Source organism: Nelumbo nucifera, chromosome 3, assembly GCF_055504915.1.
Source record: "Nelumbo nucifera cultivar China Antique chromosome 3, China Antique-T2T, whole genome shotgun sequence".
NCBI lineage: Eukaryota > Viridiplantae > Streptophyta > Magnoliopsida > Proteales > Nelumbonaceae > Nelumbo > Nelumbo nucifera.
This window is the reverse complement of record NC_142651.1, coordinates 4,782,047-4,807,980: the sequence shown is the minus strand read 5'-3', so window position 1 is coordinate 4,807,980 and position 25,934 is coordinate 4,782,047. Positions and strand designations below refer to the sequence as shown.

The window sequence follows — 25,934 nt, the reverse complement described above, 5'->3', positions numbered from 1 at the left end:
TAAAATACTCAGCCCACCCATGCATTGACTTAAAAGTAATTTGTTATACTTCAACCAACATAACAATATAGCGGCAGAAATATAATGAAAAACCAGGAAAGAAAAAATCAGCAGACATGAAAAACAGTAAGTCAGGAACCGGTTATGGCATGTGAGCGCTCATTTTGGCCAAAATTCTGGTGGGATGAGGAAGTGCTGGCATAATCAGCAATCTTCACTTTCCTCGTCCAATTTCATTTAAGAAATGTAGATGAAACGTCAGTGTCAGTAGAGGCAGAATTTATGCTCCTCTCAGATCTCTAAAGCTTTTTTGCTCCCTTGGTCATCCATTTCGGTGTCCTCGGCCATGATGATCTCCATATCCCTGATATCTCGCTTTAGCACATTGCCAAGTCTCGCGATTGCCTCGGTCTGCTGTTGTAAGACCTGCCAACCAGAAAACGGGAAACAATCATTGCATCAGACTGATTTTGAACAATTAAAAATGGAGAAGTAGGCCTTTGGTCCATCACCCGTACCTCCTGCATATCTGCAAGGCTCTGCTCATGTATTTTGGTTGATCCTGGGAAGTAGATGGAACCACCACCACCAAGAGCATTTGCATGCACACGAGAAATAGAGAGCAGATTGTGAACCCTTCTAGACAATTCGGCCCCTGATCCTTTCAGCTGGAAGAGTCTTCACAGTTGTCAGGTTCCAGCACCAGATTATAGAACAAGAAGAGGAATTGGAAGCACAAGAGGCAACATAAAAGGGAGAAATAAGACCAACCTGTCTTGTCAGTGAAGCCAACTTCTCAGCCAATTCAGCCTCACCTTTCATTAGTGGCATTCGGCAACCCTTACCCTCCAAGGCCTCCACTATTCGCATAACCTTTCCTCAGTAATAAATACAATTATCAATAGAGGTGCAATTCAAGACTGGATTGGCATGGATTTAGGTCTATCCTAGCCCAACCCGATGTATCAAAATCATAGCTACCTAATTCACTACTTAGCCTATCAACTTGTGAACAGGTTCATGATGAACAAATTTGCAACTCAGGTCATTTTATTTGAAGACAAACCACTGAATTAGGTAATAGATTTTTTTTATAGATAACAGAACTTTTATTAATAGAAAGATTAAAAAGGAGGATACAACGGGAGGGAGGGTAAAATCTCTTAACCCTCCCTAAAAGTTTACTTCATATTACAAAGCTGCCCAGAAAAGAAAAGCTCTTCCCACCCCTTGCTTAGCCAAAGAATCTGCCAGGGAATTAGCACACCTTTTAGTCCACTGAAACTGAACTTCCATATTTTGAGTCAAATATTTAATTTTCTTTTTCTCATTTAAGTATTTCCACAAACTGAAGTCTTCCTTCTGCAGCCACCTAATAACCAGACTCAAGTCACCCTTCCACCACCAGTTTTTTTATATTCAGCTGCCACGCTATTTTAATTCCTTCCAACACTGCCAATATTTCAGCCCTCAGAGAATCCCCCCAACCAATAGGCCCCGAATACATTGCAATAATTTGACCTTCTTCACCCCTGAAAGCTCCACCTAAACCTGAAGGACCTGGGTTTCCTTCGCTGCTTCCATCAAAGTTCAACTTAGTGTAGCCCAAGGGTGAAGGAACCCAAACTGGAGAAGGGGTAGATTTCAGGGGAGCTAACCAAGCCATTTCTTTCCAGTTATGATATCTCCTGCTGTGTAATCTGCAAAAAGCTGCAAGGTCTTAACCCAATGAGCCACCCTAATGGAAATTACTTCAATGATAGCTTCCTTATTTCTTTCTTTTTCAAGGAATATTCTTTGATTTCTTTCCTCCCACACTGTCCAACATATTGCTGTTCTTACACATCTCCACAGAAATTTACCTCTTTTTTAACCCTCTCACTAGTGTCGTGTTAAACAGGCTCTGCACACTTGGAGGAGAGGACCGCCTGCAACCAAAGAGAGAACAAAACCAGCACCAGATTTCTGAAACAAAAGGACAGGAAACCATTAAGTGATAGCAGCTCTCACCATTCTCCTTACATAGGATGCACCCATGTGGGGACAAACACCAATTTGGCCTTTTCCTTTGAAGTAAGTCGCAAGTGTTAAACTTTTCCAAGAAAGTTTCCCAGCAGAAAGCACCCACTCTGGGAGGAATTGGTCTACCCCAAATTTCCAAGACTGGGAAAGGGTGCCTTAAAGCCGGTTGGGACTGGGTTAACTCTTTGAAAAAGGAAGAGCAAGTAAAGACACCCGAGGGGGAAGGAACCCAAATCCTATTATCCCTACTAGAAGGATCAAAAACCACCTCATCTAGGATCTTAAGCAAATCAGAATTGGTGTTCAACTTGAAGTCTCTAAGAGCCCTTCTAAAGCCCAGGTTCCAATCAGGAGCAGACAAGGTAGGGGATATAAAGGTGGAAACAGGCTCATTTTTAAAACGAGAGAGAGAGAGAGAGAACAAAGCTGGAAATTGCTCTTTCAAAGGTGAGTTTCCTACCCAAGCATGTTCCCAAAATTTCACAGAATTACCAGAAAAAACGTTGTACCTGATGTGCGAAAGGAATGAGGGTAAAATAGCATGGATGGACTTCCAAGGGGAAGCTCTTGTAGCCCTAGATGAGATTCCCGCATCCCAGCCGTCCGCTGCTTGCCCATGGACACTTAGAATTACTTGAGCCCACATACTATCCCTTTCCTTTGTCAATCTCCATAGCCATTTCCCCTATAGGGCTTCATTCTTTTTCTGTAAATTACCCAATCCAAGCCCTCCATCACCCTTGGCTTTGGTGACAATATCCCACCTAACTCTATGATCCATTTTTCCTCCCCGGGTTCCCATAGGAAGTCCCTCATTAATTTTTCCAAAACTTCGCACACTCCCACAGGAACTTCAAACACAAACAGGAAGTAAACAAGGAGATTAGCCAATGTGGACTTGATCAAAGTTATCCTACCCCCCAAAGACAGGTAGTTTTTCTTTCAAGACGCTAACCTTTTTGTGAATCTATCAATCGCCGGATTCCAGAAGCTCCTTTTAGTCGGATTATCCCCTAGTGGAAGCCCCAAATATTTCAATGGCCGCTGTGCGATCTCACACCCCAAAATTTGAGCCCTTTCTTCCACTTCTCTCAAACTCATATTGATACCAAAACACAACTTTTATCAAAATTCACTTTAAGGTTAGTCACTTGTTCAAACACCTTGATCATCGGTTTGAGATTACTCACCCACCTAATCTCATCCCCACCACAGAAAAGGATAGTATCATCCGCGAACTACAAGTGTGTGATTGGAACACTATCACTTCCAATTCTCCAACCTCTCACCAAGCTCCTGGAATCTGCCCTTTCAATAAGTCTTCCCAGGACTTCAGCAATCAAGGTAAAAAGGAAGGGGGAAAGGGGATCCCCTTGCCTAATACCCCCAGTAGCTGGAAAGTGGTCAATCAACTTACCATTCACCAGAATGGAGTATTTTTTTTTTTTTTGATCAATCACCAGAATGGAGTAATGGCAAGTCCTTATACACCCTTCCACCCAATTACACCGCCTTTGTCCAAAACCAAAACACTCAAGGACTTCCAATAAACAAGACCAATCTACCAAGTCATATGCCTTTTCTAGATCTAGTTTACACACCATCCCTTTCTTCCCGCTTCTTTTTAAATCTTCCACACTTTCATTTGCTATTAAGATTTGATCCACAATTTGTCTATTCTTCACAAAAGCACCTTGATTAGGGGAATTGATTGCTGGGAAAACCTCTCTAATTCTTCGAGATAAAACCTTAGCAATGATTTTATAGAAGCTATTCACCAAACTGATGGGTCTGAACTCTTTTGGGTGGCAAGATCCCTCCTTTTTTGGAATTAATGCAAGAAAAGTAGAATTCAGACCTGGATTAATCACCCCTCTATCAAAGAATTCAGAGAAAACTCTTTGGATATCCTCCTTAAGTATCTCCCAACAATCTTGATAAAAGGCCATCGTGAAACCATCGGGACCCGGAGCTTTAGATCTATCCATAGAGAAGATGGCAGCCCTTATTTCTTCCAACTCAAACTCACTTTCCAACCCCACTTTCAACTCTTCAGGGAGCCTAGGCCAATCCAAACCTTCAATTTGAAGCCTGTTATTCAGGGGCCTTCTAAAAATAGATTTAAATTCATCCACAAAAGCCCCTTCAATCTCAGTCTGCTGAATTAGAGTTATACCATCCACCACCAACCTAGAAACTTCAACTGTAACCCTAACTGAACCCAAGGTTCTCAACCCTAAACCAACTTGATCATCAGGTTGGAACCTTACCTACTAAATTTACAAACACATGCAAAAATACAAACTGCAAACTATGGCCAATCCTTGATAGATCAGGTGCCAACCCCATTAAGGGAAAGAATAAACAAAAACCAAAAAGTACAGGAATAATTGGATAACAATAAGATTGCATATACAGTTGCAAAGGTGATAGAGCATCTAATAAGAGATTTTCTATTGGAACCAGGAAAAGAAAAAAGAAAGATCACTTAGTAAATGGGAGGTAGTATGTAAAGATACTTTCACTGTGGGTATGGAGGCTTTTGTGGAAGCTGCGTGTTGGAGGAGAGCGCTAAAGGAAGAGGCAAAAAATCTATTGTTGGAGGAGATGAAGATTGGTGGACAGGTTAGCTTGAAGGTCAGGAAAGCTAAAATGGCGACAGTTCTGCTGATGGGGCTAGAGGTAATCAAATGGTTTGGAGATTTTATCACGGAAGCTGGTCTAAAGGAAAACAAAGGAGTTGGAAGGAGCTATATACAGAGACAAGTAGAAGATATGTGGTAGAGTGCAAGGGAAATAGCAGAGGATCATTCATACCATTATCAGAATTTTTTGATAAGGGCAGAAAGCAACTGGTATGATTTCCGTAAGGGAAAAGAGGCCAAGGATGGCAAGAGGTTGGAAAAATATTGACAGAATTTGTGCTTCATTCTGGAAAAACTGAAGTTGAAAATAAAGGAAAGGATGATAATATCCCCCTTGCTCCAAACAATGCAGCAGCCCCTAGACAGAACATTCCAACTTTGTCACTTACCACAAGGAAATCCACATTGCTGGTTAAGTCTGGAGAGGAAGAATGAACAAACAAGTTGGTAGTGGAAGCTGAGAAACCAGTTAATGACTGGACAAGAGTAGTTGATATTTTGATCAAAGAACCGAATTTAAAAGACACGTTTATCTTAACGCTGTTTGAGAGGTGCAAAGCCTTGTTAGATCCTGAGGATATCCCCAAAAAAGTAGATGTAAGAGTTGATGGCAGCTTCAGATCAATCTGGTTAGCTTCCTCCATAGAGGCTGCATTGTGGAAAGATGCTCGTAGGGAAGATGAACAGGTGGAAGACCAAGCCCTACATGGAGCAAGGGATTGGAGGGTCAACCAAGAAATGGAAATTTCACAAAAACAGACAGGCAGGACCTGGTTACTTGAAAAGCAAGGGAGAAAGTGGAAAGTCAGAAACATGTACAGCAAGGAAAAAATCTGGAATTTGAAAGGTCATTTGCCCAATAGTTGTAGAAAGCACCAAAATTAATTCAAACTCAGTGGGACAGGTTCAAGGAGGAATACGGGGTATTGTAAATCAATGGGCCAATGTTTGGGGGGATATGAATTGCTGGGCCAGGCTGAAAAGGGAGTATCCAAAAGTGGGCACATGCAAACCCAATATCACTCAGTTGGGCTGCATAAGCCGAATGGACCACCAAAGCTAAACCCAGATCAGCTTGGAAAGGAAGGAATGTCGAATGGGCCTGCCGTTGCTGGCCCATCTAGAAAGGGGCGTGACTTGTTAGAAAATCACGTGACTTTAGGAACAAAGCTAATAGACAGGAGGGACCATCTATCTTCTTCCCCCAGCGAGTCTCTTTGGTCAAGCAATGGTTCAGTCATCAAAAGCTAGAGCCAGGAGCTCTTTGGAATTTTGAGGAAGAGGAGATTAGACATGTGGTATTTTCAATGGACAGATCCAAGGCTCCGGGGCTGGATGGTTTTACCATGGCTTTTTACTAGGACTGTTGGGATGTGGCAAAAGAAGATCTACTCAAAGTTTTTAATGAATTTTGCAGATAATCCCTAAGAAGGTAAGAAGATAGATGGTCCCTCCTGTCTATTAGCTTTGTTCCTAAAGTCACGTGATTTTCTAACAAGTCACGCCCCTTTCTAGATGGGCCAGCAACGGCAGGCCCATTCGACATTCCTTCCTTTCCAAGCTGATCTGGGTTTAGCTTTGGTGGTCCATTCGGCTTATGCAGCCCAACTGAGTGATATTGGGTTTTACCATCAACTCTTACATAGTCGTCTCTGGAGTCAATGCCACTTTCTTGGCCTTAATCCCTAAGAAGGTAGATGCAAATCACCCTAAAGATTTTAGACCCACTAGCTTGGTGACTAGTATCTACAAAATTTTGGCTAAGGTTCTACCTTTGAGACTAAGAGAAGCATTGCCCCCCACCCCCCTCATTAGTCAAGCCCAAGGAGCCTTTGTACAAGGGAGAAATAACTGATCAGATCTTGATAGTCAATGAATGTGTGGAGGAAATGATGAGGTCTGACCAATCGGGTTTTGTTTGTAAGTTGGACTTAGAAAAGGCTTATGATTTGGTGGATTGGAATTTCCTGATAGAAGTATTGAGGAATTGTGGATTTGGTGAAAGATGGTGCAGTTGGGTGAAGGGTTGTATCAGCTCTTGTCATTTTTCAGTGTTGGTAAATGGTGTGGTTAGGGACTTCTTTTCGAGTTGTAGAGGACTAAGGCAAGGTGACTCTCTCTCCCCTTTTCTGTTCACCCTTGTAGCTGATGTTTTTAGTAGGTTAATCACAAAGGCTGGTAGGGAGGATGTAAATAAGGGTTGGAGAATAGGTAGGAATAGAGTCCTGGTAACCCACCTCTAGTTTGCTGATGACATTATTATTTTCTGTGAAGGGAGTGATCTAAGCAAGGCGAGGAATTTAAAACGCTTGATAAAACACTTTGAGAATGTTTTCAATCTGAAGATAAATCAAGACAAGAGTTGTGTGGTGGGTATCAACATGGATGATGGGGCTATTGATTCTGTTGCAGATTAGAGTGTTCTAGGTGCTAACCCAAAGGAATGTTGTTTTTGGACTCCAATCTTGGAGAAGTTTGAAAAGAGCTTGGCAACTTGGAAAAAGAACTATATCTCTTTAGGGGGTAGAGTAGCATTATTAAGAGCCAGCTTAGCTAATTTGTCGGTGTATTACCTCTCAATGTTTAGGATTCTTGCCAAGCAAGCCAAGAAGTTAGAGAGATTGATGAGAAACTTTCTTTGGGAACCAGGGGCAGAGAAAAAGGATCATTTAATAAGGTGGGAACTAGTGTGTAGGAGCAAAGAAGGTGTATTGGGATTGGGCCACCCGGTTCCAAAGAATGTAGATCTATTGGGGAAATGGCTTTGGAGATGGCCTTTAGAAAGAGACAGACTATGTGGCATGAGATGATAGCAAGTATTCATGGCACGCTGGAAAACAGCTGGGATGTGGCTGTATCACGCTAGGTGACTTTATCCACACCTTGGAAAGCAATTCATTGTGTCCTTCCTTTGTTTCTCAACTTTGTCAGGTATGATGTTTGTTCTGGTAATTCTATTTTATTTTGGGAAAACATCCGGGTGGGTAATTCAGCTTTCAAGGAGCTTTCCCCTCTCTTTACTCCATTTCTTTGTTCAAGAAGAAGGTGGTGTCCTAGTTCCTCCCTTCTCCTGTCCTCCCTCTATCTCTAAGCTGGAATTTTGGGTTTCATAGGGGTTTAAGGGACAATGAACTTGTGTCTGTTTTGGATCCGTTAAGCCTTTTGCGCAATATCTGCTTAGACCTTTCTCAATCTGATAGGAGAGTTTCGTTTCCCCATCCAAAAGGTTCCTTCTCTTGTGCTTCTTTCTTCAAGTCCCTTTGTTCCTCTTCTAGTCAGAGGCTCTTTTCAGTCAAGGAGGTTTGGTTCAAGCCGGTTCCCCCTAAAATTATGGTGTTCTGTTGGGAGGTGTTTCTTGGGAAAATCAATACCTTGGACTGTTTGCAAAAGAAAAGGCCTTTCATGTGCTTATCTCCTAACTGATGCAGTCTTTGCAAAGCTGACAGTGAGGACTGTTTTCATTTACTAATATCCTGCTCTTTTGCTTCGGCTATTTGGAATTGGATTTTTGCTTTGTTTGGGTGCAGGTGGACCTCACCTACAGATGTTTGTTCACTATTTGAACCCTCCTTTGTGTGGCCCACTAAAAGAGGACGGAGCATGTGGAAATGCATTAGAGCAGCTGCTCTCTGGACAATTTGGGAAGAGAGGAATGCAAGAATCTTTCAAGAAAATGAAAGAAGCACCCTAAATGTCAAGGACTATATTCTGACAAGAACAATTTTTTGGTTGAAAACTATGGATTCCTTCCAATCCTTTTCCTTTGATGACCTTTGGAGGAACTGGTCAGTTGTAGCAGCTTGCTCTTCCAGGAAAGATAGGGTAATTGCAGATTGGATTCCTCCTCCTGAAGGATGTGTAAAGATGAATTTTGATGGAAATAGTGAGGGTAACCCGACCTTCTAGAATAGGAGGGGTCTTGAGAGACAAGGACGGTAACATCTTAGCCTTATTTTCTGGCCCAGTAGGTTTGGGAGACTCTAATAGGGCTGAACTGCTAGCAGCCTTGCAAGGTATTCAAAGTTCAAACTGCACATCAACTTGGGGTTGAGAACCTAATACTTGAAGGAGATTCTAAAGTTGTTGTGGGGTGGTTGCCAGATTCAGATTCAGTGGTTTGGTGCTACTGGGACCTGATAAAGAAAGCTAACTGGTTAACTAGAAATATGAATATCAGCCTACACTGGGTGGGAAGGTCGGATAATGTGTTGGCTGATTGTCTTGCCCAACAAGGGGTCAATAGGGAAAGTTTGTACTGGGCTGTTCTGTAATTTTTCACTACTGTTGTCTCTGTAAATTTCTTGTATTTTTCTTTTAAGGAGAGGTTGCACCTTGTGCCTTTCCTTGCCTCCTTGGGATGCCTTACTATCTATCATTTGATTACTAAAATCACAATTCAATTATCGAAAAAAAAGATTGCATATACTCTCACATCTCCTGCAGGTTACTCCAGGAGGAGATTATTCAGAACATTGCTACAGAACCAAATTCCTAGAGATCAAAGATGGGAAATAGGTAATTCGGTGGCATACAAAAAGTGGTCAATTTACAATAAAATAGCAGCTCAATTAGCTAGAGATCAAAGATGGGGAGTAGTGAATCAAGGGACAGCTAAATACTGCACATGGAAACTTAGCTGCCAACCTAAGATCCGAGTTTATATGTGGCTCATAAGTCACCAGAAAGTGACGCTGGAGAATGCTTGCATATGATGATCACAGACTTGAGTTGCAAAATATGTAGAAAGGCCCAGGAAACACTCAAGAACCTGTACATTGAATGCCCCAAAGTTCAAGAGATGTGGAAAAAATCTCCATATAGGACCTAAGCTACAAGCAAGGGATGATACCACATTTCCAGAATTTCAAAAATGGTGCAAGAGGGAGAACCATCCAAGCAATTTGATGCCTTTCTTGATATAAGAGTGGTGGATAGCATGCAATAAAGGGATATTCCAAAATGAATAATGAAGCACAGCAGCAGTAACACATAAAGCAAATGAGAACTGGAGACAATACAAAGGGGGTACACAGAACAAAAAGTAATGTCTAATGGAACAAGCAACAGCATCAACAAAGACGGGAAAATTCAGTGGCTAGGACCATAACAGAATTGGGTTGCATTAAATTTTGATTTGTCAGTAAAAGATAACCCCAAATCTGCAGCAATACTATTCTAAGAAATCATGATGAGGAATTCATAGCAACCCAGGCCCACCAAATCGGGATCTGCAAGGTATGCATGGCACAGAGGCTTGGGCAGCAACAGTAGGGATTAGATTTACTAAAAGCATGCAGATCAGGAAGACTCACATTCAAGGAGACTCCCAAGGTGTAATAGAGGCAATGTAAAAAAGGAAGATTCGTGTATTGTGTGAAGGGAATAGGAGTGCTGATCATCTGGCAAATCTCAGAAAGGTTTATGCATCAATCCAGATGTGGACGGAATCCCCCCACCCACTCTTAACCCCATTTTGATGGATGATCCAATGGACAAAGAGATCGCAAGACAGTATCATGGGTCATTTGTCCTTGGTCATGTAATACTCCCCCACCCCCACCCCCCAAAAAAAATGCAAATTGAGAACTCCATTTATAAGTCTAATATATCTGGTCTGGGTTGGACCAGGTTGACCAAGGCATCAGCCTAACATAAGCCTATTTTTTTTCAGGTTGAGTTGGCCCAACCCAAGTTGCACATCTAATTAAATACGGATGCCAATGGGTTGGGTATGGATCAACCCCAACCTGGGCCAAAGTAACTCCAATCCAACTAGTTAGAACAGGATTTATTGAACCCAACCCCACCCACCCCCTGAACAGTGCAACTATTCATAGCAAAAGCTATACCATTGGGTTTAGTGCAGGTTTGCCTCAACCCAAACCCAACTCAAAACCTGAACAAGACTTGCATGAGAGGGTCAGATCAAGGTGGATTTACCACTTGACCCGCAACCTACTGACATCCCTCAATTAGGAAGTATTCCTAAGGCTGTGTTTTGTTGCAACATAAATCTATTTGAACTAATGCAAAACTATGGTAGTGCAAATGAATTGGGCACAAATTCTGATCTATTTTTGTTTCAAATTTTACCTTGTTTTGTTTGATTCCAGTACAAATGAAGATAAGACTTGAAGGAGAATAAAGAAAAACCTAAAAAAAGTTAAATCAAAATCTGCATTCTTTTCATTTTCACTCCCATGCATTTGTACTAGTGCAAATAAAATTGCACTACAACCAAACACAGCCTAAAGGAAAATTTCAGGATTCCCTAGCAGATACAGCATCTTTCAGCACACTGATCATTGTCCATTAGCAATCAGGCAGTGTGCTATAGAAAAATTGGAAAATATGTATCCTCATTCTTTCTGCAGGTTGTCTCCCCATCTGATCATTAACCCTGCTGCTTAAGTTGATGGCAAGTAACCAAATCTCAATCAACTAGATCATTCAACTCTAGAATTCAGAGCAGTAAAGGCATTCTCACCCTCAGAAGGCGCCTTTGAAGGCCTTGCTCCTTTTGTCTCATCCTTTGGATCCATGGAAGAGTGTCTGCTTGAAAATGCCTCTGAAGCTGTAGCACAGATACATTCTATAGGTTATAAATGGCATTCTAAATGTATGATGCATGAAAGGATAAAGATATAGAGAAAAAAAAAAAAGTACCATTTTAACATTTGCTTGTGTCATTCGCAATCTTTCAGCATCAGAAAGCATGACTTCATCTTGAAGCTGGAGTGACCAAAAAGATGAAGTAAATCAACTTCATTAATATGGTAACTATAGATTGCAAAATATGCAGCAAGAAAAATAGTGACATAAACGTATTTTTCATGGACCCCCCTCTTTAGGAGGAACTTATTTGACTGGGATCTGGAAGAGATTATGGAGCTGCTGGAGAATCTACAGAATCAGAAGATAGATTTATCTTTGGAAGATGAATTGTGCTGGAAGTGGAATTCTGATGGATGCTTTTCTGTCAAGTCTTTAGCTTCCAAATTGTGCAGCTCAGGTTCCACAGGCTTCCCTGCAATTCAGACTTGAAATCCAACAAGTCCCTCAAAATCCAACTTTCTGGTGTGGACAATGGCCCTAGATAAATGCCCTCTCCAGATCTAATCTTGAGAGGTGTGGTATCCAAATTTTGGACTCCTCTTGTGGATTGTGTGGTTCCCTCCTAGAATCTACAGATCACCTCTGTCTTCACTGTTTGGTTTCCTCCCTGGTGTGGGATCATTTCCTGAATTCTATGGACATCAGCTGGGTTACGCCAAGGTCGGTCAAGGAGCTGCTGTGCTGCTGGAAAATTAAAGGCCTAAGCAAGAAAGGAAAGTCAGTGTGGAAGACTATCCCTACAGCTGTCTTGTGGTCTACTTGGACTGAAAGGAACAATAGAATTTTTTGTAATAGAGCTAAAAGTCCTAAAGAGTTAGTGCAGAGAGCTGTTGGCAAGCTGTTCTCTTGGGTGTCTGTTACTGAGGAGTTTAGACACCTGACCTTGTCCCTCTTGTTTCGGTCTCAGTCTCGGTGGAGTCTGTAACATGTGTTGTTCTCAGGCTGCCTTTTTGGCATGGGTATTGTTGTAATTTCTCCTTTCTGTTTGAATAAAGTTACCTTACCTTTTCAAAAAAAAAAAAAGGAATGTGTCAATCAAGTCAAAAAAAAAGGAAGAAATGGATCTTGTCATGATCAGATTTCAAGATGATGATGGAAGTAGTTATTTCGCAATTGTCTAGGCACTTAGGCAAGGTTAGGTGGCAAGGGAGCATCTTGTTGCCTAGGCTATAACCACTTCCCCTTAAATGGTTATAGACATACATTGTATAACCGCTAGATTACACACTGATTATTTGATCTTTGAAATTTTTGTTTCTTGTGTCTCTGGGAGAACAAATATTTCTTTACTCAACTTTATGATAGTGAGTAGTTTGTTTTGGATTTGGTGTTCTGAAAAATTAGTGTCTAATATCTGAGTATCTGACATGTTCCTGTAAAATTTCTTTCTTACTTTTGATTAGGGGTGCAATTTGGCAGGCCTAACCTGAGCCCAACCCGAGTTTTTGTACAGTTTGGGCCTGAGTTTTTGGGCTGTGTGATGGGCCAGCATCTGAAAACTCGGGCCTGACCTAAACTTGGGTTGGGCTTGGGTTCCAGCCCAATCTAACCCAGGCGGCCAAGCCTAACGCAACCCAAGCCCGCTGAACAACCTTCAACCTGAACCAACCAGCCCAAGTCATATCCCTACATGTTACTAGATAATGACCACCCTGTAGTAAGTACGTAGCAACTATTCTGACATTTTTGTTTGACAGCCATTATCAATTTATGTTAGGTTTTTTATTTGATTTAAGTGATTAAATCAGGCTCTATTCATAAATACTAATCCACTTTATTTGAGATAAACTATTTATCTGGTCTACTAATTTGAGTTCTATATTTAATTTTGAAAATTAAATCAGGTTTGTAATTGATTACCTATTTCATCTAAAAAAGTTTTCCCCCACACCATTGAAAGTCTTTATAATGAGTCTCTTATTTGAATTAGGAAATTAAAGTAAAAAGATTAATATGGGTCCAATATCTATTGAAGTGGGGATAAGTAGTTACATGCCTTCTAGTTTGAGGGTTTTCCTTATGTATGTGTCATTATGTTCAATGCAACTAATTTCATAGGAGCCAAATCCATGGCTATTGAATCTGAAATCAATAGCTCCAACTGTTACGTTCCAAGGACATAACAGTTGTATCATCTACTTCAAGGGAGACAAGAGACCTCCAAGAAAACCGTAATGGTTAAAGGTAATTTTCTTCAATGATGATTTTCTGGAAATGAAATTTACAACCAATATAAAGACTTCTACTAACTCACGTTCACCCATGACTCCAAGGCTCCACTCAAAAATTGGACTTTTCCCCAACATTCTAGACACTAACCGACTCTTAATTGACCCCAAAAGACTAATTCACACACTCCACTTTACAGATCGACTCTATTTTTATGTATTTACAAATAACAACCTAACTAACACCACACCTAATACATAGGCCCACTAATGGGAAAATAGCATTTCCTCCCCCTTAAAACTGACCTTGTCCTCAAGGTCAAAGCCTCCAAGACAGATCATATGGCATCCAAGTCTAAGTGTCACAATCTCAGCTTTCTAGTTGGATGCAATGATTTAAAAGGCGCGCCTAGGCACACAAGCGAGGCGCATTTTAGGGTATGTGCCTTGCCCAGGTCCTAGGCGCACCCCTTTCAAAAGGTGCAGGCCTAGTGCGCCTAGGCATGCGCCTTGCACCTTTTGCTTTTTTTTTAGCCTAACGGTTATGCCGGGGATTCCGTCCTCGGACCCCCGCCCACACCCCACGAGAACCCCCAATTTGGTAATGTTGTTCATTCATTCATCCTAATAAAATGACTTCTTAAAAAGCAATTAAAACTATAAAATCATTACTTTTTGGCATTAGCTACTTGAAGTAATGCAATTGAGTGAAAAAAGAGATTAGAGGTTTTACATGCTTGAAAATGTTTTATATGTTTGATTTTATTTTTAAATTCTCATTTGAATATGCTTTACATCTTATGTTTATGTATTTTAATTTTAGATAATAGGTTTTGTAAAACATTATTTTAAATTTTAAGTTTATATTGTTATTAATATTATGTTTAATATTTTTATTTTTTTGAATTTTTTAGCATTTTTTAATTTTCTGACTTTTTTTTGTATTTTTGCGTCTTGCTTCAAAAAGGCGCACGCCTTGCCTTGTGCCTTGTGCCTTGCACCTCAGGTGCAAATTGACCCCTACACCTTTTTTGCACCTTGCGCTTTTAAAACACTGGGAGAAAGCCTTTTGTTCTAGTTCTCTACCACTCTCATCAATCAGGTTCAAAAACTCCTGCAAGCCAACTTCCATAATTATAGATGTCCCGACACATTGAACATCTTCTGAGGCCTTTCCTTGTGTCTCATTTAAAATCTTGCATTCTTCTATGAAATCACCTTGAATATCATTCATAACCTTTGGAATCTCCCCCTGAGACAATTCCAACACAATGCTATGGTTATCTTCACCAATACACTCAGAAAGTGGCATCATATTAGTTGCTACATAATCCTCTCCTGCATCGGAGACACTATCAGCTTCATCACCCTCATCTAGAGACTTAATGTCAAATTGGCTTCTCAAAGATGTATCTTATCTAAACTTCAATCACATTGTCAAGCTTCTCATCAAAGACTCCTACCTGCTGCAATACTTGCAGTACTATAGACTGTTGCTCATCCAGATTGAGGGCACTAGAATCTAGTATATGCACAAGAAGGTTTGCTTCCATCACTTCTTCCAAGGTTACTTGGAATGCTTCCACTAATTGAATGGGCAAATCTGAAATAAACCTTACTGTATTACTAAGAATCATTTTCTTCTTTGAAGGAAGAACTACATTTAATCAAGGATCCACTGCTGCAAACAATCTGTCATTGCATGGATCTTATCTGAAAGTGCATTAATTGAAGTAGATTTTCCAGCATTTCTGTACCCAAAAACTGCAACAGTTGCTAACCTCCTTGTAAGTCACCACACCTCTTGCAAGAAGCACAATGCATAGGTTCAGGTGAACCTCCTGAAGTTGGATGGAGACAAAGTGCTTGCAAACCATCTGTTATGCACCTAGTAACAAGTGGCTGATGAAGAGAGTTGAAGTATTCCAGGATGCTAGCTGTCAACTTCATTGACATAAGCAGAATACAATCTTTTAGAGCATCAAGAATATTTAGAAGCTCCTCAGCTCTCTTGGGTCCTTCAGTTGCAGTAGAATTTGATCAGCCTACAAGTAGGAACTGTAGGAGAACCTCCACCACATTCTCCACTATCAATTGGTGGCTCAACAATTGCTTGCATCTAGTTTCAGCCGGGGTACCAATAACACATGCAACAATACCAATAGATGGGCCCCATGATTGCCCATTTCTTCCTCACTGCCTCTTAATGAATACAAAGACTGAATGACTGCAACCACACATCTCTTCATTCTCACCACCCTCCCAAACTCCAGTAATGCATTCTGTTTTTTGTTGTATTCATCGATAGTGATTTGAGCAAGACTCTCGAACTCAACATTGTTCTCAGACCCCTCAAAACCGTGAATCTGACCAACAATTTTTCCGTCTACCATCCTTATTGAACCATCAAAGAAAACCTCAATTCAAAAAAGACGGAGATGAGAAGCAGGGCAACATCGACAATAGAATACCTCACCTTCCTGATTGTAGATTTACCGGGCGAACTTATTTACATCAAAGACATCGAAAATAGGGCCAACGCTTGTAAAAAAATGCAGAACATTGCCATAGGCTGGGGGTTCATCTTGGTTGACTCCATGTCTGAGAATCGCCTTGTTAAAACCGTTACCCAAGTCTTCTTCCAGGAGATTTTGATGCCAAACTCCTCCCTTCGACAAATTGTATTCTTGATCATGGGGAAGACATACTGAATCTTGAAATCTCAGGCTTCTAAGAATTTCAATAAGATCTGATTGCTCTACTTTCCATTGTGCGACAGGATCCCCCAGATGGGGTGTTAGACAGTGTATGCCCTTAGCTCCAATCAGAATGATGTACATTATGACATTTAATGTAAATGAATAAAGTACATATTTGATTCATGTTATTATGGTGTGCTTCTGTGTAATACCCTTAAAATGGACACATATGAGACTCGTGTTAGTTTAGAATCTTCACAGTCATTGGATAGATCTGGGGAGATTTATCCTGCCAAGGCTGAAACTGATGTGCCGCCAAGTTGGTTGGGATGGCTTGTCTCAACTGCCAGGGTGAGACCTGAGGTACATGCAGTGTGGGTTTTCTTGAAGCCCTGAACTAGACCAGAATTCCAGTATTGCCCTGGACCTTGGAGATAGATGGGCAAAACTGGAATGTTACACCTGACCCCTAGACTCGATTATGATACTGCACTAGGTGTCAGACTGGGCTATCTTTGATATGCAAAACAGTGAGATCCTTAGAGGGGGTCAAAACCTGGGTATGTTGGGACAGTCCGAGAATTCATCTGAGTTGATGATCATAGTGACAGGATCAGCCCCTTTGTCGGACAAAGTGAATGATCGGGGATGCACTCTCTCTGATGGAAACCTAAACTGCCGGCAGTCGATTTCAACCGTTGAAATTTGTTTTGCAAAATATATTTATATAGAGATATACAAATATATATTATGGTTTCAAAATGTTTGCAAAAGGTTTTAATTCCTGGGATCCATGTGAGTAGAGAGTGCAACACTGTACCTTGCAGCCAAGGGAGAGGCCCTCTCTTGTCGGGCAGTGTTTGATCATTATGGGCTGAGAGGTTAAGTGTAAGACCATTGAGGATAATACCTGATGGGCTAATCTTGCATCTGCCCACAGTCCTTGGGTTTTTATAAGGTGGCTTGACCCAGGGACCATTTAGTGTAAATGTTGGGCCCATTAAGAGCCCATGGTGATGGACTCAAGGGTTCATTGTCTCCTACAATGAATTCAGCCAGGCCTTGTAACAGAGGCTGGGCTAAACCCATGTGGCTGATGTGTAGATCAATGTTTGGGTCGCAAACCATACAAGGATATCCAACTAGGCAGCAGTTTGGAGGGTAAGTGAGCAGATGGACTTAATGGGCCTAAAGCCCAATTCGAACTGGCTTAATGAGATTAATTAAAAGAGGGCGGTTCTGGGATTTAGATCAGCAGATAGGATAAGGGGTTATCTCTATCCACTCAGAGAGTCCAGATCCAAATAAAGATTTGGATCAGAAAACTTCTAATTAGATTAGGAGGGTTGATCTTTATCTGCAGATAAGATAAGGGATTATCCTTATCTCTTAAAGAAAGTCCAGATCCAAATACAAGATTTGGATTAGGAAACTCCTAATGGGATTAGGAGAACCTCTCTTTAAGGCTATAAATTGGAGAGAAGGGCGAACCCTCAACAGACAACAGAAATCAGCTGAGTGACTGCTGATTTCCAAAAAGAGAACACAGTTTGACTGCACTGTCTCCTTCTCTCCTGCTCTTGCCGCCATACCAGTTCGATCTCCACCTATGGGAGCGATCAAGAAGAGTTCTTGATATTACCCTTTGGCAGAAAAGGTAATCTGAAGTCGTGCTCACTAGACCTCCATCAGATTCTTGCTGAAGAATTCGGTTCTTGCTGAAGAACCATCCTACTGATTCTGCTTCATCCTGCACCATGTCATCTTCGGTGGAAGCAGTCTTTGGATCTTTCCTTGAGCGTGAACACCTTCATTGGAGGTTATTACTACTTCGTATCAGGTATATCCCTCCACTCTGTTTTGGTTTCAAATCTGGTCTGGTTTAGGTTCAAGATTGATCCTTGAAAATACAGTTTTCTAAAATAGGGAATGTGATACCCACATGGGAGAGGGAAATTTTTTTGAAATTTCGCCCAACCTTCCTGTAGGGTTCGGCCATCCATATGATGGATCTCTCATCCCTTCATGGGGACCTCCTTCGTGGTGGAGATGGTGCAGAAACTACATCTTCCTCTTTCTTCTCTGGTTTGGCTAGGGCAATAGGGACTTCTTCAGCTGCCTTTTTGGCTTCCACTGGCTTCTCCCTTAATAGTGAAGTCCCCAGCTAATCAAATCTAGCAACTAGATATTAAAACACTAGAGTGAACTGCTTGTTCATCCTTTTCTGGCCAGGCACCAGTGAAGCCATCTTTTCTTGCAACTGGATGATGTGGTGTTCAAATCCGGGTGCCATACCTAGCTCTGAAAGCAAATGTTACGCTCCCAAAAGGACGTAACAGTTGTATCGTCTACTTCGAGGGAGATGAGAAACCTCCAACAAAAGTGCAATGGTTAAAGGTAATTTTCTTTAATGATCATTTTCTGGAAATGAAATTTACCCATGACTCCATGACTCCACTCACAAATTGGACTCTTCCCCAACTTTCTAAACACAAATCGTCTCTTAACTGACCCCAAAATCCATGTTCACAAACTCCACTTTACACACTGACTCCATTTTTATGTATGTACAAATAACAACCCAACTGACATCACACCTAATGCATGGACCACTAATGGGCACATAACACCAACCCTGTGCACCATGTTGTCATCTAGTGTCAAAGAAAAAGCCCATAATAGATACTGTTTTATGAGCTGAACCTACAAGGCCTGATCTGAGATTGTAAATAACCATGTCATCACCTGCTGCTCAATGCAACTAATTTGCAGGCCTTGCTGAACCTGCAACTCTGCAAGTCTTGGGCAGAGATTGTAAATGAAACTAAAATTAATACTATTCTCTGGTATAGACATAAGCTCAAGTACAAACACATATTCATGCATAGTCTCATTAATCAAGTAATCTACTTCCGCAACTTCTGTTTGGGGTCCTGTAATAAGTAATAACTCTGCTTTGAAGCAGTTTGCATTATTAGTAGGCAATCCAAACATTTTCATGCTTAGAATCATCTAGTTAGAGAACACACCAACACTCAGTAGCAATGCCAGAAAACACAAAGGCAAAGAACACCAAAAGTACCTACTTCAATGGAAGAGACATGGAGACAATGGTAGCAGCAGTTGACAGCTATTGGAGACCACAATGGAAGTGATGTCAATAGGGAGAACACATAGCAGCACCAATAGTAAAGAGGGTTCTCAAATATAAAAGAGTAAAAAGGCAGCCTAATATTTTAGGGACAATACTGGCTATAAAATATTGAGGACAACTTTGTAAAGAGATTTATACTTGAAACTAACATCTAAATAAGCTAAATAAAGGAGCTTCAACCTCCTTGATATCCTCAAATTTTAACTTTTTTTTATTGAAAAAGGTAAAATAAGATTATTCTTACTGAATGGCACAAACCGGATTTTTCTCCTTTTATGACTGCTAGAAAGAGAAAAGTCCTTTTTCAGGATTCATGACCATAAGAGTTTGGAGAAGGTTTTACTGTCGGCAACCAAACAGATGCAACCCTCCTCCTTTGTCCAGGCTTGGGACCTGTGGTGTAAGACAAACTTACACTGGCAGAGTTTGGCAATGAACAGAACGAAATGGCAGAACAGGATTCATACAACTGACCCCATATAATCGAGTAAAGTCCTTTTTAAAAGGACTACCAAACACAGCCTACAACTAGGAAAAACAAAAAAAAAAGATTACAAACTTGCCATTCCATAAGAGAAGTAAATAAGCACTATGCTACTTAACCAATGGTTTTGAAATTAAATAAAACTAAAATATGGCCAGACCCCCACAGGTAACATATGAAATGACCAAAATACCCCTACTATCTAAAAATATAAAAATATTAAAATTTCAAAAAAAAAAAAGAAACAGGTTTGGCTTCTTTGCTCCTGCATCAATTTTACTTACAGATATTGAAAGAAAAGGTCTGTTATGATGAATACCATGTTGAAGGTTAGAGACCTAGCACGGTGGATACACTACTTCCCCATCAATGTTCTTGTTTACCACAAACCCTTGGCTCTCTAAATAGAAAAATGATCTTATATGGGCAGGGCTAAAGCTGACCCCAAAAAATTGCATCATAGCCTAGACATTGCCTTGACAACTATGAGTTTTATACAGACAATAAATAGGGTAATAGAGTTATCAGCTAGAAAAGGAAATGCAACTAAATCATGCCATCTATCAACAGGGCAATTAGGGGCCATTGCTTGGTGCAATAACAAAATCTCAGGCGGGCAGGCATAAGAACTTGAGTTAGGGCCTGTTCGTTTGCTTTGAAGTCTGACATCTGAAAGTACAATAATTACATTAAGAGGTATATTGGTATTGATGAACTTTTCTTTCCTCTGAACTCTGAATGCAGGGAATGTTGTTCTGAATTCTGAATTCTGAAAATTATCAAATATCCATTTTGACCCCATATATGAGAGTTTTTGTTTGTCTTTTTGGGGGTATCATTGGAAAACAAAAAGTTGTATGATTGCACTTTAAGAGATAAGAGATAAGAGGAAACGAACAACCATTTTTCTCTTAAAGTTAAAAGATTCCTCTTAAGAGATAAGAGTTAAGAGGAAACGAATAGGCCCTTAGAGTCATTAGAGTAGCCACTTTACACGGGGTAAAAAATGCCAAAGATTAGTTGATATCCGGTCTACCCCTCTAAAGACCCAAGATAGCCGGGACTGTCATTTGGTAGTGCCTCTATCCATCAAGAGGGCAATTGGCAACTAAACCTAAAAGGGATTTTCTTGCCTCTCTTCTTGCCCAGTTCCTATTGCCAACTGCAATGCAACTCAAAGCTAAACCTACTCCCCCTCTATCCTTCCCTAATCTCCACCATATGGTTTCTCCATCTTTCCTGTCCAGTTTGTAGACTTCATTATACATAAGGCACTCACATGCCCTTGCTAGCTATACACAGATTTTAAAATTAATTTCTACTGCTATAGCACCTAAACACCTTTGGACTGAACTCTCCATTCAGACAGGCAAGGATAACAAAGTAGAAGACCTTTCAGCTGAAGTGATTCCTCCAGAAGAATGTTCATATTGTTCCAACTACTTGTGCAGTATTAATCCTTGGAAGAGGTTGACTCCTATCTGGACAGGAAAATATCAGAGGGAATTCCAGCTGAACTTTATTCCTGGGGCTGGAAGAGAATACTCATGCCACTCCAATAATTTATTCAATGTTCAACTGCAAAAAGAAATAAAATACCTCACTCAAGCCAATGAGGCTGGAGTTAAGTTACACTTGATGAAAATGTGACTAGAAAAGCTGATTCGATGACCGGACACCATCTTTACACCTTCAATATTCATTGCAAGTTTTCAATATGGAATAACAAACCAAGGACAATGAAAGGGATGTGTGCAAAGTCCTACTTGAAGTCTAGAGTACAAAAACAAAATTGTAGTTCTTAATGAATGCACAAGAGTTTATCTCTGCTGCTTTACTTAGTGAACCTTTTCAAATCCCGCTGCCACCAGGGGTTGGGGGGTTAAGGGAAAGGGGATGGGCTACCCCTGTTGTGTAGCCCCATGAAGCAAAAAAAAAAAAAAAAAAAACATCTCAAGCCCTAAGAAACTTAGGATTGATGAGCAGGTTTTTCCTCAGTCCTCACCATAAGAAAATTCACCATTATAAGTTGAAAATTATATCGGATACTTGGAACTTAACAGAAGTGGCACTGCAGCCTTAGTTTCATGTTTGCAGAATAAGGCAAGTGCTTATAAGTCAAGAAAGTACTATGACCAATTAAGTTGATAATTTTGATGTTGAACATTGTAAATCATCATTACGGTATAAGGTGATTAGTGAAAAAGAAATACGACAGATTTCCCCAAAAACTTGTTAAGGAAACTGAAATTTTTCTCCAAAACCACAACGGTATCAAGTATGCATAATTTTACATTAGCGCAATCTTCATTACTATTTTGTCTTTATTCTATCAAAAGGCATCTTGGAGGAGAAAAGAAGAGTGAAATACGCATATAAAACTAACAACGAAATCCAAACAAATGTGAATGTATCCAAGAAACACTTAGAATCAAAAAGAACTACCTTAAGCCGATTGGAAAGATCTTTGAAACCCTGAACAAGCTGAGGCCAGAGTCTTTCTCGATCAACACTCTCCATACCTTCCAGCTTCCCCATAGCCTCGGCCCACATGATCTGAAACACAATTAAGTTTCATTTATGAACCAAAAACTTCAAAATCTCAAAGTTTCTACGGCTTCGGTAGAAGTGGCGAGATAGAAAACAGAACAAAGATAACTCACATCTGAGATGCCAGCAGGCTTCGTTCTAGCGGCCGGATTGGTCACACTGAACAGCAAATGCTGCAAAAACCGCATGTCAATTCTCCTAAAGACTCAAACCCTAAAAATGGCGGGAAATCCTGCATTCAAAATTTCCAACATAGAGAAACGGGGAAATGAACCTTGAATGCGTACTTGGGATTTCCTGGTTCGTCTTTGTACGCATCAACAATCGCCTAAGAAGAACAGCATAAAGAGAGCATGGTTATTCGCATCTTCGTTCTCAAATGTGCAAATAGCAGAAGTGCTAGGGTTAGGGTTTCACGAAGAAAGAACAGCACCTGGATGTCGCGATCGGCGAGGGAGAAAGGTAGAGGGGCAACGGGCGCCATTTGAGTTGTCAATTGAGCATTTGCGAGGGGCAAAGGAGTTGATTGGGAAAGCGGAGTCAATTGAGGAGTGGCAAAAGAAGTCTGAAAGCCAAAGCCAGTGCTTGGTTGCTGAAACAATGGAGACTGTTGTTGTTGTTGTTGTTGTTGTTGCTGCTGCTGCTGCTGCTGCTGCTGCTGCTGCTGGGAGAAAGGAGTAGAGAATAGGGACGAGCCGAAGGCAGGAGAGAACGAGGGTGTTGAGGGAGTTCCGAACCCCGGAGAGGATGCCGGAGTTCCAAACATTGTTGCGAAGACAAGTAAACGACCTCTTACTCTTTAGTGTTTAGGTAATGGCCGCCGTCAGTAGTGCTCTGAGTTCCACTGGTCTTCTTCCGTCACTCGATTTCCTTTTTTTACTCGTTTGTCTTGTTTTCCTCAGATTTGTCGAGAGCGGCTCTTTTTTTACTCGTTTGTCTTGTGTTCTCTTTCTGGATTCATAGTTTCCTTTCCATCTCAGAAACGCGGGCTGCGATGAAATTGCATTTGCAATTTGCAATTTGCAAACCTTCTTTTTCCCTAGCCCGTTGCCCGGTCCATGGCTGTTGGCTGCCAGTGGTCCGAGTCAAACTGAATATCCAAACCGACTCCGAAGGTCGATACATCATCCGACATCCGATCACCGAATGTTAAAACCTGCGTCCATTTAGTAATCGGATCAGAGGCAGATTTGACCCATCCGATATGATAAAATTCGAATCCAATTTTATGTAATATATATAAGTTAAGAATAATTAATATTTTTATCTTTTCTTATTCTAATAGTAATAGAGTGGCGTCAGATAAGATCCATATCCGACCAATGTATACAAATTAACGATGGGGCCGAGCTTCATGCTATTATGCTTGGGGTCCGGAAAGCGTTATCTTGTAGTATACAAATGGCGGTGGTTTTCTCTGACTCGGTGACGGCAATCAAACTTCTATCCTCAGAACAAACTTTGGAGTTTCATCCTCTTTCACTCAGCCTTGACAGACATTCAAAGTCTGTTGACCCCGGTACTGAGGTTATCTTTAGACATGTAAAGAGAGACCACGATCTTATGCCCACTCACTAGCTATTCGAATTCGAGTTAACAAAGCCGCCTTCAGCACTAATTTGATGTCACATCCGTGGCTTTAGGCGTTTACATTTGCAAGTATTTGTTTCCAGTGTAAAAGTGGATTAGTGTAAAACTTTGTTCCACTTTTTAGGTATTTGCTTTCAATGTAAAGTTTATCAAAAATTGATCTATAACATCTAATTGATTGATTTTTTGCATCGTTAATCAATGTAAATGATACATTAATCTTATTGATATGCACTTACATCGATTCTCACATAAAAAAAATCCTCCAATGGTCCATTCAAATTTTAAACCAATCGATGACTTTCACGTCAAGGATTTTTTCCACCGCAATCAAACGCAGCTGAATTCAATCTTTGTTCCCTCATGAAATTTTCCCCTTTTGTTGTTTTTCTTTTATCTTTGATTTAGCGTCTTTTGTTTGAGTTTTATTGTTTCTTTTGATCTTCCAATTACCAAAAAAAAGAACATATTGCTGTTTTTTGTTCATGTGACCATTTCAAAGCAAATGAAAATAAAAGTATTCATGTTGTAGAATACCCCTTTGGATTCCACATATATCTTTAGACTTTGTCTGGTTTAAAAGAAAAAAGTAAGAAAAGGAAGGGAAAGTGTATAAACCTTATATAGGTTTCTCTACCTTTTCCTTCCTTTTCAAACCAAACACAGCCTTAGGATTCAATTGACAAATGCTCTCTCCTTTCCATGAATTGGGGTTATTGGATACTTTGTCAAAAACTGCGGCACTTTGTTTGAACTACATCTTCATATGTGACTAGAGGTGCTCATTAAAAACCAAAAAAAATAATAATAATAACTGAAAAAAATAACCAAACCAAGAAAACCAAATTGAATAATCCAACTATAAAAACCAAATTGAAAAATCCAACTAACCAAACCGATTGGTTTGGTTTCAATTCAGTATTTCAGTTAACATATAAAAAACAACAGTTAATTATACATACACACATATTATACACATTTATAGTATTTATATATTTATTTGTAGAATATATTATAAATATGCAAAAAACCAAAAAAAAAAATCAAACTAGTCAAAAACTAAACCAACAAGGAAATTAGGCTAGGGCACCGAACAGTCAAGACTCCTTGAGACTTGAGGCTCCAGAAAGGGAAAATAAAAAATAAAAGTGACCTTTGACCCATTTGTAATTGTATGGTAAAGTTTTCTCCCCAGCCTGACCAAAATTACCATTTTGGACGTTATAAATGTTACACATAAAATATTAGGAAAATTGTCTAAAATTCACCATAAGCTTTCAACATTTCCCTTAAACTCACAACTTTTCAAAATGTCTAAAACTCACCATGTCCTTAAGTTTTTATTTTTCAAAACTCACATTCATGTCAGCATAAATAACAATTTTCATAACCAAATTACCCTTGAATGGCGACAAGTTACAGGAAAAATGGTCTTTTTTCAGTTTTCGATTTTCTTGTTTTTTTTTGCATTTTTTGTGTTGTTATAATTTTCAATATTTTTTATAATTTCTGTTTTTTTACATTTTCTATTTTCTACAATCTATAAGTTTTCCTGTATTTTTTGTTATTTATTTGTAATTTCAGTGTTTTTCTATAATTTCTTGTGTTTTTTCTACAATTTGTTATTTTCTGATTTTGTTTTTCAATTTCTATAGTTTCTATAATTTGAAAATAATTTTTTATTTTGTTTGAAATTTCTATATTTTTTTATATTTTTTGTAATTTCTATGTTTTATGTATTTTATATTTGAAAATATTTTTTTAAATTTTTCCTTTTTTTTTAATGTCTAAATATTAAAATGGTAATATATTAACACCCATTAATTTATGTTGTATATATTTTATATTTTTCTATGAAGGTTAAAATGATAATATATTAACACCCATTAGTTTGTTTAACGTCAAGTTAGTGACATGGTATGTTTTAGACATTCTGAAAAGTTGTGAGTTTAAGAGAAATGCTGAAAACTCATTGTGAGTTTTAGACAATTTCCCAAAATATTATAT

General features: G+C 39.8%; 1 protein-coding gene across 2 annotated transcripts; it reads right to left on the bottom strand.

The window, feature by feature from the left end:
* On the bottom strand, positions 1-23,543 carry LOC104592915 (nuclear pore complex protein). Of its 2 annotated transcripts, XM_088900615.1 has the most exons (10): positions 22,996-23,254; positions 22,771-22,965; positions 22,612-22,665; positions 22,451-22,510; positions 22,233-22,343; positions 11,334-11,399; positions 11,155-11,241; positions 772-873; positions 519-668; positions 1-426 (listed from the first exon to the last, which is right to left on the bottom strand). In XM_088900615.1, the coding sequence occupies exons 1-10, from the start codon at positions 23,101-23,103 to the stop codon at positions 292-294; spliced, it is 1,068 nt and encodes a 355-aa protein (XP_088756741.1). In that variant the 5' UTR covers positions 23,104-23,254; the 3' UTR covers positions 1-291. The 2 variants fall into 2 exon arrangements, with proteins under 2 accessions (XP_088756741.1, XP_010250763.1); XM_010252461.3 differs by having other exon boundaries at positions 22,771-23,543.
* Positions 23,544-25,934: the final 2,391 nt, after the last annotated feature.

Bases quoted from the DNA above. Each gene is read 5' to 3' on its own strand.
- LOC104592915 (XM_010252461.3), bottom strand. From the start codon at position 23,103: ATGTTTGGAACTCCGGCATCCTCTCCGGGGTTCGGAACTCCCTCAACA. The intron at 22,666-22,770 runs GTGCTGTTCTTT...TGTTCTTCTTAG, and splicing joins TCGCCGATCGCGACATCCAG to GCGATTGTTGATGCGTACAA. The intron at 11,242-11,333 runs GTACTTTTTTTT...TCTGTGCTACAG, and splicing joins CACAAGCAAATGTTAAAATG to CTTCAGAGGCATTTTCAAGC.